Source organism: Arachis duranensis, chromosome 2, assembly GCF_000817695.3.
Source record: "Arachis duranensis cultivar V14167 chromosome 2, aradu.V14167.gnm2.J7QH, whole genome shotgun sequence".
Classification (NCBI taxonomy): domain Eukaryota; kingdom Viridiplantae; phylum Streptophyta; class Magnoliopsida; order Fabales; family Fabaceae; genus Arachis; species Arachis duranensis.
Genome location: NC_029773.3, coordinates 81,470,845 through 81,486,776, shown reverse-complemented (window position 1 = coordinate 81,486,776; position 15,932 = coordinate 81,470,845). Strand labels below are relative to the sequence as shown.

Below are 15,932 nucleotides of genomic sequence, written 5' to 3'. Positions count from 1 at the left end.
TTGCTGTTCCTTCCAGGTTAGTACTGGCTTTCTTGTAGCTTCGTTTTCAATTTTTGGTGAAGCTTTTATTTTGCATGTTTGAAAGTTTGAATTTTTTCGAGGTCTTGTATTTGCTTGTCACTGTAACATGTTTTTCCTGTCTTTCTTTTATGCATTCTCTTGACTTTTCCGTTGAGGCTTTCTAGGGTTTTGTTGTCGCTTGTGGTTTTTTCCTGCCTGATACTTGATAAAAATCTGCGTCTATTCCTTGCTTTGTTTGGATATTTGCTTTTTATTTGATCTTGAAAAAGGTTGCATCTTTAATGGTCTCTGCTTGGCGTGTTTGGTAGAATGTAACGATTTTTTGTATTTCTCCTTGAAGAAAGGTGTTGCTGTTTTTTGAATTTCTTTTTGAGACATGCTGGGATGTAAGCTTGTAGATTGATTTCTAGAAACCTTGCTTTGTTACTGCCTCCAAAGGATATCCCAGGACTTTGGTTTGAGTCTTGGGGTTTTCCTTTTCTTTGTTCCATCGCTTGACAATGATATTTTGATGATGACGAGAACCTCGAGTGCAATGAGGCCCGCGAAGGCAGGAAAAACAATGAAGGCAGGACCGATGATCGTAATAGGACGGATGATGCAGATGATGCGTCAGAGGGTAATCTCAGCCGGCCGGTCAGGACGAATGACTTCTTGAAAAAAGAGTTTGCAACGGCTTAAATAATTTTGCTGTTGTTTTAAGACATTATTAAAGCTAATATTAATAAAATAATTATAAAGGGTCGTTTTTCTAAAAAAAGGGCAAACAGTTATTTTCTATAAATAAAAAAATAAAACACTAGTTGTAAATACAGTCAAAACATTATGTTTCTGTAATTTTCAATAATTAATATTTAAAATTAAAAACTTAATTATTTAAAAATATTTTTAATAAAAATAATTATATATAAAAAATTATAAAAAAGAAAATTCGTCTTTATTTGAAATAGAAGTTTTTCTTGTGTCTTAAACGACAAGTATTTATAGGTTAACTTTTTACTTTTTTTAATCCCGAAAATTTATGGCACAATAAAACCTCTCTAATTACTATATTTTAAAGTTAAATTTTTTTACTTTTCCTCAATTAGTAGTGTTATCATCGCTACAAGAGTCCAAGCCTACATCCTCTTTCAACAAATTTATTAACGAAAAAAATTCAAGAAACGTAGTACCCAAAAATGGTATCTGTAAAAAAAAATCAATTTTTCAATCAAAAATGATTTTTTTCCTCTCTCTTATAATTTGTTACGATTACTTTTATCGAAATAATTTTTTATAATCATGTTTATAATTATATAACATACCTTTATTAAAACAACACAGAAAAAATGTTTTTCATTATACTTATAATTATTATTTCCATTTTTATAAAATGTTTTGTTATAATTATTTTTACAAAGCAATATCTTACAATTATTTTACTAACCCGATCTTCTTGTAATTAATTTTATTTTTACTATTCTTAATAATTTTTGAAATAACGTCAATATTATTTTTATTTTAAAAGAAAAACTTCTTGTGATAATTTACATTACTATTCTTGCTATTATAACTTTCTCTATAATTTTCTTCTCGCAGTTTTAAAAAGGTTACACTTGTCTCTTATAGTTTTTCAAAGTCAAATATTAAACTAACACCAACAGACAAAATATCATTTTGATATTAGATTCTTACAACTAAAAAAAAAACTTCATTACAACGCAATCATTTTCCTAAAAATAGTAACAACAATTATTATAAAATAAGTTTGGTGTTTCTGTTGAAATTATGCAAAACAATAATGATAGAAATTAATAAAAAATAAAAATAAGTATAAAAACAAAATAAACATGATAAATTATTCCTTCAAAATTAAAATAATAATCTTATGATTATTATAAATATAATCAACAAATTTATGTTCCTGATATTTAATTTTTTTATATTTCTCTATAATGTTTAAAATAATTATAACAAATGATTTTAATAAAAATAATCAGAAAAAATGATAAGAGAAAGAGAATTGCTGTTGGTTATAGATTTATTTTGCCATGTGTCGATAGGGGTGTTCGCGGTGCGGTTTAATTTGGTTTTAAGGAACAGAGTCATCTGATCCGAACGCCTAATTTTCGTTCTATCATGAGTATGTTTATTTTCTTTTTATATTAGAAAACCTATTATTTTTAAATTCTAATAATTTATCATGCAGTTTATCGATATCAAACTATTATATACTTCAAGTATTTATTCAAAATTAATATACATATGTTATACAAGTCTGAAAAAAACAAATAACTGACTTTATGATTATTGTTAAATAAAAACATAACTAATTTAACAACGAGTGATATTATCATTCAAATTAAAATAGGTTAAATACAGGAAAATAATTTGATGAACGACAAGTATATATATCACAGTTTGCACATACGTTATTCAGCAATAAGACATGGGGACGAAACCAAGTTCACACATCTCGGGTTAGTTTGACTTTCAAGTGATTTGGTCAGACCGGATTTACCTACTTTGACTGCTTTTTGAATGGAGCACTCCGGAATTGATCAGTTAGTTCCGGTTCTGTATCTTATGGGAGCCAAAAAGGGGACCGAACCAATTTTAAATTCAGTTCACCTGTTTTTTGGTCAAACCGGCCTGTCCAGTGCGATTTTATTAACTATTGTGACACACCAACAAAGTTATTGGTAAAGGGTCTGGCTGTAAAGAAACCATAGTTATTCGAACCAGACTGGACCATCTGGTTCATCAAGCAGAAAACCAATGAACCGGAAGCATATTCGCTCTTACCCGATTTTTAGACCGCACAACGTTACCAACCGAAACGAAACAGTCAGGCCCTTAATTAACCAGTGAAGCTAGCTGAAGACCGCTCTGACCGGACCGCTTGAAATTAAACTTTCACGAGACGTGTGGCGTGGGGTTCCACCCCCTGTCTTCATGGAAAAAGAGCATCTTTCATAACCACTGAGCTATCATGCACCTTACTAACATATATACAAATTATAATACATCTAAGTATGTTTCATCAAATAGTTTACTTCGATTTAACTTATTTTAATCTTACTCATAAAGTCACTCATTCTTAAATTAATTATACTTTTATTTACCAATGCTAACAAAGTCAGTTATTTTTTCTTTTCATAATAATAAAATATTTATTAACATTATTTTTTAAGTAAATACTTATAATATATAATAGTATAACATATATAAACCAATTAACAAATTATTAAAATTTTAAAATAATAGTTTTTTATATGTAAAAACAAATTAAAAAAATTTACGATGAAATAAACTTCACAAAAAACTTATTGTTCATGCTCTGTAATATTTTAGAATAGCTACATATTCAAAAAATATTAGTGAAATTAGGTATTTTAAAATGTAATTTTAAATTTTTTAGTATTTTGTATTCTTTTTTCCTATAGTGCAGGGCTAATCGGTTCAACCAGTTACTCACCGGTTGAACCAATAACCTATTGATCCGGTGGTTTGACCGATTCTATCACTGGTTCAGTTCTGATAACTATGAAAGAAACAATTACTTACTACTAACACAATAATACTTTCAACACTTTAGGGGTTATTATGGGTGTACATGGCTCGGCTCGACCCAAAAATCCGACCCGGCCCCGAACACTTTAGGAACTAATTTAGTGTGATTTCATCGGCTCTAGGGCCGGATAACGGTCTCAAAAATAGACCCAGTCATTATTTTGGGTAAGGTCCGGTCCATAGCTCGGGTCACCCGAAGTCAGCCCGGTGGCCCGTTCATCACACAATTAATATTCCGTGTTATTAGTCATGGATGATGGCTACTCTTATGTGGAATTTAACTATTGTTAAACTTAATACTTTGTGTTATTAGTCATTATAACATTATAAGTTAATGTTTTACGTTTAAAATACATAAGACTTTAGACTAATGCATAATATTGTGTTATTTGTATTAGTTTAAATATTTGGTATTCTTAGACAATATTAGTCTTGATTATGGTTATGCTTTAATTTTAGAGACGTGTTGCTTCTTGTGATATTTTCTTAAGTGAATTTTACTACGTGAATTGTGAAATAATGGTTCGAGATAACATGATTTTTACATGCGAAAGACCCGATTTTCACCCGACCCGAAGGTGCATAAGTTTCATCGGGTCTAGGATCAGGTTAGGGTCTAAAAATTAAGTCCGGTCTATATTTCGGGTCGAGTCTGAGTTAAGCAACCCCCGGTGTGGCCCGGCCCATGTACACCCCTAACGATTATCCGCCTTTAAATAACCGAGAAAACCGACCGAGCCAATCCGATGTGGTTCTGTTTGGTTCGTTTGTCCGTAAAGCAGCAACCAAAATGGTTGCCATTAGCTCATTCTTGTACATGCCGGCTCAATTTTTCATAGGTTCAAAATCGACGCAAACCGAATAGATAACACCGCTAGAACTAACGTCCATCTTCTTCACCGAGCAATCCTCAGATCCCATAGTTATCATTAACGTCCGAGCATTCAACCCGGCCAGGTTATTGCTTCACGGATTCAATCGGTGGGTCACAGATTCAACCAGTAGACCCGGTCACACTTAACTAACTATATAAAATTTAACTTCCTATATCAACTTATTCTCTAATTTATTAATTAATTAGTATCTATGACATTATTCAATTTTATGTTAAAAAATATTAATATTACTAGATGCCATATAGTTATCAATAAAAAAAATATATCATCCATTAATAAACATTTTTTGGCCTATCTTATTCAATTTAAAGATATCTAACAAAATCTACTTCTCATTTTAGTTAATACACATAACTCAAAAATAATTCATTTTTCCAAAAAAAAAACCATAAAAACATTTAAACTAAATTAATATGAAAACTATCTATTGGAATATACGTAACTCACAACATTTAGGCACACTTTTAATTTTTCTATTTTATCTCCATTGGATTATATTTTATTCTATTGTATTTTCTTTTTGATTTAGTAATTTTATCATAACCCCATTGGTATTGCAATTACACTCTACGGGCAGTTACCCTTTTGGCTTGTCTCCCTTCAGCGTCTTTCCATTCCTTCATTTTTTTTCTAGCTACATTTATTTTCACAACAAAAATTCATCTTTCAGTCCACTACCTATACGAAGCAAAAATTACAAGAAACTGTATTAACGGGTCCATTTTATGGGGATTACAAGGTCCAGCACAAAGACTCATTAGGTTTGCACGGCCTTTAAGTGGCGCCGTTACAGCTGCTGCAAGCCAGCCATCACGCTTGACGAGCCCCCCTATTCGCCAGCTCTGTCAGCCCGCATCCACCTGCCTCCACTACATAACCACGTGTCGACCAGAAACTCAAGCAGAAGAAATATGCGAATCTCTGTATGCTCTCTGTATAATCATTGATCTGTATACTATAATTTTTCTTTTGTGTTTTGTGATACGTAATCTCTTTTACATAGAATTTCTGTATGTATAATCTCTCTCCAGTTGAGAGAAAATTGCTCTCCAGCTGAGAGAAAACCAGGCAAGCTTAAACTTTAAAGAGAAAATTACCAATTATACCCCCGAATTTGTAAAACACTGACAAAAATAACTCTAATATTTGATAACGATAATCATCTCCTCAAAAAATTTAAAAACGCTACAAATCTAACCATCCGTGAGGAGAACCCTTCTCCGTTTAATAGAGCTTGGTGATGTGTCAAACGGAAGTTCAATGTGGCCTCCGTATTAGGCTTCAATCCCTTTTCTCCTTTATTTAGAATTGAGAGAGAACGTTTTTCCCAATTTGAGCATAAAGCAAAACCCTAACCATTGCCATGCATGGTGGAAGCTCAATCATGTCCAGTTATAATCGAAGGACACAGTCTATGAAAAATAGTGGATTTGAAGGGCTCGAAGAACATGTGAACAAGTGATTTAAGAAAAATTGTCGTGGTATAGAATTTCCTCAATTGAATGAATTCTCGTTGCAAGTATAGTTCTACACCAACAAACAATCCTCCCAATCAAAAATATTGGTTGTCACATGTACAAACCCCAATGAAAATTAACCGAAGTATTAAGACTCCGGGTCATCTCACAAGGAATTGCAATGAAGTGCTTTTATTGGCTATGGGGATCAAGGGGGGTTTGATTTGATATTGGTCAAGGAAATGTAAAAGCAAGAAAGTAAATGATACGAAAAGTAAATCAAACAAGCAATTAAAGGAAGCAATTAAAGAAAGAGAGACATTCATGGCAATGAATTGAGATCATGGCTTTCTATCCTAGTCATGCATGATTAATTCATCTTACTTAGTCAACTCCAACAAATAGGGAGAAAGTCAAACAAGATAATCAATCATATCACAATGATAAACAAGAATTTATCTCATTACGTCAACTCCAACAAATAGGGAGAAAGTCTAACGAGACTAGCTAATCTCAATCCAAAAGTCCCCTAACTGACTTACTAATTAAACTAGCAAAAGATTAGCGTCAATGGAAACAATATTAGCTAACAACTCTAGATCACCAACATAAGTTGGGTTTTCATGACTCAAGATTGCCTAATTACTCTTTCCAAGTCAAAAATGCTCAAAATCTACTCTAACATCCAACCAAGCATTTTATCAAACACTTGGTGGGCACAAAAGGAAAGCATAGTAAATGTGCAAGAATAATAAAATCTACCAACTACCAATAGCAAGAGAAGTAAAATCAATAACTCAAATCAACAATAAAAATAACATCAAACATAAAATTGCATTAAAGGAAAATTAAGATCCAACAAGGTTCATGAACATAAAAGCAACAAAATAAAAGAAATGAACAAGTAAAAACTAGAAGAGTAGAGATGTAACAACAAGATATTAAAAGGAGAAACTAAATCAAAGCAAGAATTAAAAGTTGCATTTAAGAAAATTAAACCTAAACTACCCTAAATTCTAGAGAGAAGAGAGAGCTTCTCTCTCTAGAATTCTACCCTAAAACATGATGAAAACTAAACTATGACTCCTTCCTTCATTCCCCCCTCAATCCTTGGGTTCAATAGCATCAGAAATGGGTTGGATTGGGCCCAAAATGAGTTGCAAAATCGCTGGGGGCGATTTCATTAAAGTGGACCCACGGACAGAATCGACGCGCGCGCAGCATGTGCACGTGCGCGTTGATGGCAAATTCCCAATCCGCGCGTAAGCGGCGTGTACGCGTGCGCGTCCTTGTGAGAAGCCACTTTTTGCGCGTGCGCGCCTTGTATGCGTGCGCATCCATTGGTGCATTCCATATCTTTGTTTCTTCATGCATTCTCCTCTTTGCATGCTTTTCTCCTTATTTCTTCCGTCCAATACTTGCCTTATGAACCTGAAATTACTTAACAAACACATCAAGACATCGAATGTGATTAAAGTGAATTAAAATCACCAATTTAAGGCCTAAAAAGCATGTTTTTATATTTAAGCACAATTCAAGGGAGAAGTACAAAATCATGCTATTTCATTGAATAAATGTGGAAAAAAGTGGATAAATCCCCCAAAATAAGGACAAAATAAACCACGAAATTGGGGTTTATCAACAAGCCATATGATGGCACATGCTTCTGCCGTCTTCAGGTGGTGGCGTTGAAGTCGAAGACGAGGAGAAACCCAGGAAGATGGTTCTTCAGGTGTCCTCTGTGGAAGGTATGTATGAGTTTTCTGCTTCATTTGTTTCCCCCTTGACAATTGAGCTTGATGAATAGTTTTTGTGTTGGGCAAACGAAGAACACTGGGTGCCGTTATTTTCAATGGATGGACGAAACGAATGAGAAATCTGCTGGGGTGGAGGAATGCTCTAAGAATGGCACAGTAGTATGCAATGCATGTAGAGTATTGGAAGGGAGGTTTACCAGTATTGAGAGTGAGACGACACAGAGAGATCGAAAGATGTTGATAGAGCAGATGAAGAGAGTTGAATTGCTTCTGTGTTTCGTATTGTGTGGACTTGTACTGGGTTTGAGTATGAGTTTGATGTGTTTGGTTAGATAGGACAACGAATGCATGCAGGACAGGGTTTATTGATGAATGTTATGTGTTATTGTTGCATAGAATTTATGTTGACATTGATGTGGCTATTTACTTACTTGTTAATGAATTGGACCTGTGTCTTGAATTCAATTGCATCACTAAGAAAAGTATGAATGGAGTGAAGTGCAACTAACTAAAAAGACAACTCAGATATGTTAAATAAGTTCAAATAGACCTAAGAAATCAAAATTGGTAAAAGCACAAGATTAAAACCGAAACAACTAGTCTGCATAACATTAAGCATTAGCACTAACTATTCCAACCAAAATACTGTATACATGCTAATCAGTCTTCATACCAGACACCAAAATAAATAAATTGTCCAACAAAGGGCAATAACCAACCATACTAAATATCAACATACAATACAAAAACTAGATAAAATTATAACTAAATACCAACCATACTAGATATCAACATACAACCCAAAAAACTAGAATTATCCAACAAAGGACAACTAAAGGATATCTTGATGTGGGGGATCATCATCCTCTTCTTGCTCTTGCTCCTCCTATTGTGGGGGATCATCTTGATGATTTGCTTGATTTTCTAAAGGATCTCCCTCTACTTCTGTATTTTTATATCCTTCATCCTCTTCATTTTGTTGGGGTTCCTGGTGATGAATTTGCTGATCTACTAAACGAGGAATCTCAACTTCTTCGTTACCAATAACCTCAGCCTCATCAATATACTCTAGATCCGCATCAACTGGATGCTCAAAATACAAGTGGACCCTGTTTTTATTCTTCAATGCAGCTTCACACAACTTAACCACATCGGCATCCCTCCTGAACACCCGTAACCCGTTACCTAAATCCTTTCCTGGCTCCAACCAATAAACTTTATCATACCTAGTATAACCTAAATCTAGAAACAAGCCTTCCACAAGGAATAGATTACATGTATCAACGTGCACCCTCTCGATGATACTCACTGAACCACAATTATACTTCAGCACACCATCCGCATCTTTCTCTAACCAACCCTGATGGTGATAAACAAATGTGATATGCGTAGCCATCTGACAAAAGTCATCACAAAAGTCATAATAAGCTAACACAATACATCAAAATACCATCATCATACCTCCATATTCAAACCCCAAATGATTGATAATAAGAACAACGGAAACATAAAATGCTTACCAAAATTTTCGTTGTTCCACGACGATTTCTTTACTCCGTATCAACGCCAAACGTGACACTGCATGTGACGTTACCAAATCTAAGAGACGGATATAAAGTGACAACAGACGAAGACAAACAGAGACCACCACCAAAAAACTCTTCAGTTTCGTGCGTCCAACATAGTCTTAGTTAAATATGGTCTTTTACTAAAGGTTAATTTAGTCATTTCCTTTGAATTGGCCAATTAGGATTTCATAAATTAGGGATACATGAAGAAAAGGGATTGAAAAGCTTAATACGGAGGCCACGTTGGACTTCCGTTTGACACATCACCAAGCTCCGTTAAACGGAAAAGGGTTCTCCTCACGGATGGTCAGATTTATAGCGTTTTTAAATTTTTTGAGGGTATGATTATCGTTATCAAATATTATGGTTATTTTTGTCAGCGTCTTACAAATTCGGGAACATAATTGGTAATTTACTCAACTTTAAATAATGCAATAAAACTCGGAAAACGCATGAGTTGGGCCGACTGTGGCTATGACAAAAAGGAAGCCCATAAATCTCTTTTGAATTTGTACTTCATACGCCGCCCGAAAAACATGCGGTAAACCAAGAAAGAAAAGAAAAACAGTGAGTTTCAGTGAAGCCTGACAAAAGATGCCATCATCTTGAAAAGTGTGAAGATCTAACGGTCTCAAAAAATGATTGACCAGAGTGCCTCTTTAACGGGGCTCTGTAAATATCAATGATCACCCAACAGGTAGGTGGTGCTCTACCTTCCTAACTAATTGTAATTAGGGTTTTCTAACACGTATTTTAAAATTATCATAAAAAAATATTTTATTAAAATTTATTAAAAAATAAACTTTTTTTATATTTTTATTATATTAAATATATTTTATAAATACAATTTTTTTGTTCAATCATAATAAATAAATTAATTCTCTAATATTTATACTAATAGAAATAATAGTTTACTTTAATTGTATATCATATGCTTCTTTTGACATTAACATACATTATATATTTATTACTATATAGATGCTAGCTTCAACATGTTATAGGTATATTCTATTCCAAAAGAACTAACAATCTGAAAGCAGAAGAAGAAGGAGGATGTGGAAGAAGGGGTTTGTTGGGGTTGAATTATTATTATTATTAATGTTGGTATGTTCATCAGTTTTGTTAGTAGTTGATGGTTTGAGAAGAGATGAATACCCGCCTGACTTTGTGTTTGGTGCTTCAACATCTGCTTATCAGGTTCTTTAATTATTTCTCATCTCTAATTAATGATATAGTTTTGATAAATGGAGTGGTAATTAATAAATAAGATAAATGGTATGAGAAAAGGTAGAAGGTGCAGCAGATGAAGATGGAAGGAAGCCAAGCATATGGGATACTTTTGCACATGCCGGCAATGGTACTTCTATCTCTTCATTACTTACTGTATTTATTTTTCTTTTTTTTGGTCTGAATTAGTTTGGTCTTATGCACTCAGAATTTTTTTCTAGTGATATCTTAATTAGATTCGTTATTAACAATTTATTAGTGTTTTCAAAAAAATGGTAAATTAGTCTTTGATAGCAAAACAAAAATGTCCATCCAGAGTTTTGATGAGTTGTTTCTGAAAATTCTGTAGTAGCTAGTGATTCTTCCCTTTTTGGGGTTCAGAGTGTAATAAAGTATAAAAAAGGTCTTTGATTTTTATTTAGAATATTAGATAAATTAGTTTTAAATAAAATTAATATTTTAATCGCTAATATTTTTCAAGACAAATCAATCTTTAATTTAATTTTTTAAAAGTAAAATGATTGAGAGATTAAATTATTTAAATTTTTTATAAATAAGAAACTAATTTATCTTATGTTCTAAAAGATTATGTAATTAATTTTTTCGTTAAAAATAAATTTATTCTATGAAAATGTTATTACGCTTAATTTGGAGTTTGACATTTGTTTTTTTTCCGAATCTATCTGATGCACGCACATTGTTTTAATTTAATAGTTGGTAATAAAATATTCGACCTCAAACGAAGAGAAGTAGTTCACACACCATGACAAACATAAACTTAGAAATTAAAAAATATACTATCATGAAAAACCAGAACAATAATGATTCGGTCATGGCACTACAAGAAAAAAAATGTTTTAAAAACTTGATAGAAAAGAATCAATAGCTACGCTTTTATGAAAATAACGATTAATTAAAAATTTGACCACACTTTTAAAGCATAACAAAAACCAAACCAATAAACAAATTTTTAAAAATTTGGTTGTATGTCTATTTTTTAACACGTTTTAAAAGCGTAACTACAAATTATACATACGATCGCGCTTTTAAATGTAACAATAGATAAAAATATAACAAAAAATAAACATGTCAATAGATTGACGAAAATATGACTATAGAATAATCGACACACTTTTAAAAGCATGCCAATAGTTTAAAAAATATGACAAGAAGCTATTGTTATTAAGCTTTTTTTTTCATTTTTCGACATGTTTTAAAAGTATAGCAATAAACTGTTTTTCTTATAGTGTGACTTCATGTTGAATAAGAAATTTCTTTCTTTTCTGATACATATCTCTTGATAAATACCATCAAGTTTATTTCTACCTACTCATGGCTCTCTCATGGTTGGATTGATCTAAGTTCTTTCTCCAGTCATTCGCAATAATTTCAGCTGATTTTTTGTGTACGCTTAATACGATTGTTTTGCATTATCATACTCTTTTTTGTTTGCTAACTGAATTTCAAATTCTTCTAGGTATTCAATTCAACAAATTATAACTCAGGTTTAGGGATGAAAATAGGTCAGGTTAGACCAGGTCAGATTTTATTTTTAACAGATTTGGTCTGTCATGTAGTCAATTAACTTGACTCTAGTCTGTAATTTATTATAAACTTTTTTTAAAGTACTAAGTCTGACCTGTTATTCAGCCTGATCTGGCTTCACCTGAAACCTGTTAAAAAGCCTGATAGTTTTTTTTTTAAAAAAATTCAAATTTTAAAGTATTTGAAATATACAAAACTATTTATAATTAAATATAATAAATTTAAAATATTTCATAATTTTATTAATAATAAAAATTATTTATATATATAATTATGTATTAACAAACCCAAGCAGACCTGACAGGCCAATAAAACTAATTAGTTAATCTGGGTCTTACCTATTAACATAATAAGGCTTTTAAAAAAGTCTGAGTCTGTGTCTATTTTATAACAGATCAGGCCAGATCAGGCCAAATAAAGATCAGACTACAGGTCTCTGGCAAGCCGCCTGACCTTTTTTCACCTCTACTTAAGCTTTTCTTAAGAGAAATGGTAGGAACCAACAAATTAAATAAGTTATAGGAAGTTTAAGTACATTCATAAGTGACTAGTGTAAAATTTAACAAGTAACAGAAAAGTTGCTAGAACCCATGTTACAAAATCCTTACTTACTTTACAACATGAATTAACCTCTTTCCAATTTAAGTTTACAGCAAATATGTACAAGGGTAATGGAGACACTGGATGCGATCAATATCACAAATATAAGGTGAGTATATATATTTAATTATATACCATGACTCGGCCCAAGGAAATTAAATCTTTCATCTTTGACAAATATATCATATCTTATATCGAATAATTATTAATTATAAGTACTTGTTGATCCAAATATTCATGCAGGAAGATGTACAGCTCATGACCAAAATGGGATTAGATGCCTATAGATTTTCGATATCATGGTCAAGACTTATTCCAGGTGATCAAATTATATATTACCTGATAACGATGCAAGCTAATTAAGTGAAGTTTAATATTCTAGTATTGAAATAAATGATATCATATGATGTCTAGAAGGTGGAAAAAATATTTATTTTTTTTAAAGATAATTAAATGACATTATTTTTTATATTATTTTTTTAAAATATGTATTTTGTATTAAAATACATATCTTATACTACTATTTATTTAATAGGACTATTAGTATACAAATTTATTTAATATTATTGTATAATTTTTTAAATAAATATTTCTTTTGGACTAAAACAAAGTTTATAAATAGATGTTTAATCATTTTATACAAAAAATATTAAAAATGGATATTATCGTTTTTATTTTAATAATATCAGTATTTTTTGTGAGTTTTGAATTTTGAAATTTTTTTTAATTACCACCAGATGGAAAAGGTCCAATCAATCAAAAGGGACTACAATATTACAACAATCTTATCAATGAACTTATAAGTCAAGGTTATGTGCAATCTATATATAATGTTTTAACTAATAACTAAGAGAAGTCCTTCCATTATTTATTTTTGTCTGTTTCTCTTCCTCTTGTAGGAATTCAAGCACACGTTACATTACATCACTGGGACCTACCACAAGCTCTTGAGGATGAATATGGAGGATGGGTTAATAAAAAAATTGTGTATGGTTCCCATACTTCAAATATCTAATTGCATGCATGATCATCTTAGAAAATAAAGTACTAAATAAAAATTACACACAAAAAATTATATTACCGACAAGGTTAGTCATGTTTGAAGTAAATTTGTTAAACTAATCAAATTTTATGTTTATACGTCCAAATTTGTGTACATTCATATTTTTGTAGAAAAGACTTCACAGCATATGCAGATGTGTGCTTTAGAGAGTTTGGAGACAGAGTCAAACATTGGACCACAATGAATGAGGGAAATGCTTTTGCAGAAGGTGGTTATGATATAGGATTCTTACCACCTCAACATTGTTCTCCTTCTTCTATATTTAATTGCTCTAAGGGGAATTCTTCAACTGAGCCATATTTGGTAACACATAATATGTTATTAGCTCATGCATCTGCTGCAAGATTGTATAGAAACAAGTACCAGGTAATTAGGTAGCATTTGTTTTCTGGTACTGGAAGATTGAAATTCAATATCATGTTTGTTGGTCTACGCACTGATATTAAAATTTTAGTTTTTATTTCTAAAATTTTAGTATTTTAGTATTACTAAAAAGTGAGAACACATGAAACTAAAATTTTTAGAGATAAAGACTGAAATTTTAATACCCGTCCGTAGACTAACAAACATAATATTTTATATTTAAAATATCCCGTTTCAATTAATTAATTCTAACTTTATTTTTTGTGCAAATTAAATTAGATTTTTATTCCTATTTCAATCTCTATCTCTCAATTTACACCAAACATAATACTGAGATTAATTTTTAATCTCTGTCTCTCAGTCTCTCTTTCAAATACTGCTTTAATGTCTACTATTTCATTCATATTGATCTTCCTTCTAAATTTGGTAACATAATTGTGAAGATGTTACACATAAGGCTCTGGTTAGATCAAATTCGAGAATCTAATCAATTTAACAATTTAGCTAACATGTATTTTAAGAGTATATAAATTATTAATTAAAAGAATTTGTATAAAAAATATAAAGTTGTATTTTTAATATATTTGTCCTTAAAACATGTCATAGCATATATCAGATTAATTTGAATTTTCTATAATACATAATTGAATTAGATATTATAAGTGATAACATTATAAAATTTTTCAAGTAAGATAAAACTTAAGAGGTATGTTACAATCCTATATAAAAGAAAATCATATAAATTTTAAAATAAGAACCCTAGATTATGTAAGAATGTAATAAAATAAAGTATGAAATCTTATAATTCATATATGAAATCTATTTATAAATTTACTATTAAGCAACCTATGTTTCATGCAGTTCAAGCAACATGGATTTATTGGGTTTAATCTTATTACTTATGGTTTTGTTCCTCTGACAAATTCTAGTGAAGATATAACTGCTGTTCAGAGGGCTCAAGACTTCTATCATGGGTGGTAAGTAATTAAGATATTAATTATAACTATATTTCTGTTTACATAATTCAATTGGATTTGTATGTGTTTTATGATTGTAGGTTTTTGAATCCATTTACTTTTGGAGATTACCCTGAAACCATGAAAAAGAATGTTGGCTCAAGGCTCCCAATATTCACAAAAAGTGAATCAAATTTGGTGAAAGGTTCCATTGATTTTCTAGGAATAAATTTTTACTTTTCATTTTATGTTAAGGACAATCCTAGAAGCTTATATATAAAGGAAAGAGACTATGCTGCAGATATAGCGGCGGAATTTATAGGTAGGTTTATATTATATCTTATTGGATGATGCTAGATGATCAAATTATTTTGATAATTAAGTTCAGCCAAGTTAGTTTAATAATTTAAAGATTATCAGAAATTTTAGTTCAAGAAAAAGAAGAAGAAAAAAGAGAGACAAAAAAAATTAGTTAAACTTAATTATAAAAATAATTTGTTCATCTATTATTTTTCTTATCTTTATTTACTTGATACTAAAGCTATCACCTATTTAAGTTTGAGAAATAAAAACTTCTAATTATATTCTTTTTTTAATGTAGTTTATACCTCAAACGAAGCATCTACTGATGAGGTAATAGCAGCATTTAACTTTTTTATCCTTATCAAAAGTATTAAAATATTTTAAATTTTATTTTATTTTAAAAAATTTTATTTACATCAAATACATATCTCACAGTTAATTTTTTAAAAAAATTATGATTAATTTAGCAATAGCTTCACAAAGACAATTTTTAACACAAATAAATATCAAACATTATTGTTGATGGATTAACTCCGCCTATGTTACACTTGCGGTACATAGCCGGTCCCAAGCCCGGATAAAGGAGGAGGGTTGTGTTAGGTCTTCGGCAACCAACGTAAAAAT

The 15,932-nt window shown here is 31.0% G+C and overlaps 1 protein-coding gene across 1 annotated transcript in view; it reads left to right on the top strand.

The window, feature by feature from the left end:
* Nucleotides 1-10,304: 10,304 nt before the first annotated feature.
* LOC127744780 (beta-glucosidase 11-like) overlaps nt 10,305-15,932 on the top strand; it is a 9,808-nt gene continuing 4,180 nt past the window's right edge. Inside the window, exons 1-10 of the mRNA XM_052257104.1 lie at nt 10,305-10,448; nt 10,539-10,608; nt 12,677-12,732; nt 12,867-12,942; nt 13,361-13,432; nt 13,523-13,610; nt 13,797-14,052; nt 14,911-15,026; nt 15,107-15,327; nt 15,607-15,638. Coding sequence (XP_052113064.1) covers nt 10,305-10,448; nt 10,539-10,608; nt 12,677-12,732; nt 12,867-12,942; nt 13,361-13,432; nt 13,523-13,610; nt 13,797-14,052; nt 14,911-15,026; nt 15,107-15,327; nt 15,607-15,638 — 1,131 coding nt within the window. The remainder of the gene's footprint in view (nt 10,449-10,538; nt 10,609-12,676; nt 12,733-12,866; nt 12,943-13,360; nt 13,433-13,522; nt 13,611-13,796; nt 14,053-14,910; nt 15,027-15,106; nt 15,328-15,606; nt 15,639-15,932) is intronic.